Source organism: Buceros rhinoceros, unplaced genomic scaffold (assembly GCF_000710305.1).
Source record: "Buceros rhinoceros silvestris isolate BGI_N320 unplaced genomic scaffold, ASM71030v1 scaffold19452, whole genome shotgun sequence".
Taxonomy (NCBI): domain Eukaryota; kingdom Metazoa; phylum Chordata; class Aves; order Bucerotiformes; family Bucerotidae; genus Buceros; species Buceros rhinoceros.
This window is the reverse complement of record NW_010399692.1, coordinates 9635-10337: the sequence shown is the minus strand read 5'-3', so window position 1 is coordinate 10337 and position 703 is coordinate 9635. Positions and strand designations below refer to the sequence as shown.

The 703-nt window shown below is 67.3% G+C and overlaps 1 protein-coding gene across 1 annotated transcript in view; it reads left to right on the top strand.

Moving 5' to 3' along the window:
- Positions 1–703, top strand: part of LOC104489429 (transforming acidic coiled-coil-containing protein 1-like) — a gene marked incomplete at both ends in the record, with an annotated part of 17535 nt that overhangs the window by 7418 nt on the left and 9414 nt on the right. Inside the window, one exon of the mRNA XM_010131588.1 lies at positions 9–680. Within this exon, the coding sequence (XP_010129890.1) occupies positions 9–680 (672 nt within the window). The remainder of the gene's footprint in view (positions 1–8; positions 681–703) is intronic.

Below are 703 nucleotides of genomic sequence, written 5' to 3'. Positions count from 1 at the left end.
GACCCCAGAGGGGAACCCGACCCGGAAGCCTCATCCCTGACGCAGCTGCCGGCTGAAGCCCAGGCTCCAGCTGCGCTGGGAAGCGGGGCTGACGCTGGCTGTGCCACCGTGCCCACTGCAGAGCTGGCCCCGGTGTCCCATGTGGGCACAGCCACCCGGGAGCGGGTCATGTTGGGAGAGGATGCGGTGGACACTGGCACGGGGCTGGTGGAGCCGAAGGCTGATGCTCTGGCCCAGGAGTGCTCGCCCAGCCCGGCCCAGCTCAGGAAAGGGAGAACACCTTCGCTGGGGAGGGAAACCGAAGAATCTGCAGAGGAGACCCCAGTGTCCCAAGCATCCTACCAGTTCGACCCCGAGCACTGTGATGAGAGCGTGAACTCCTTTGTGTCAGGGGGCTGCCGGCTGCAGAGCTCTCCCCAGGGAGCCCCGTGCTGCCTGCCCCATCCCAGCAGCGGCCCCGGTGAGCTGGGGACAGACCCGGAGCCCAAGGGGCAGGTCCCGAAACCCGAGGTTGATTGCACAGAGAGTGGAGAGAACACAGAGGCCAAGAGAGCTACCCCCAGGAAGGGCAGCAGGATCCCGGCCAGCAAGCTGACACCGAAGAGGCACCGGGAATCCCCTAAGAAAGCAGCCGAGGACATGGAGAGGGTCCCCACGGAGCCTCCCCGGGGCTCCCCCCGGCTGGGCCCCACGACCTGGGACA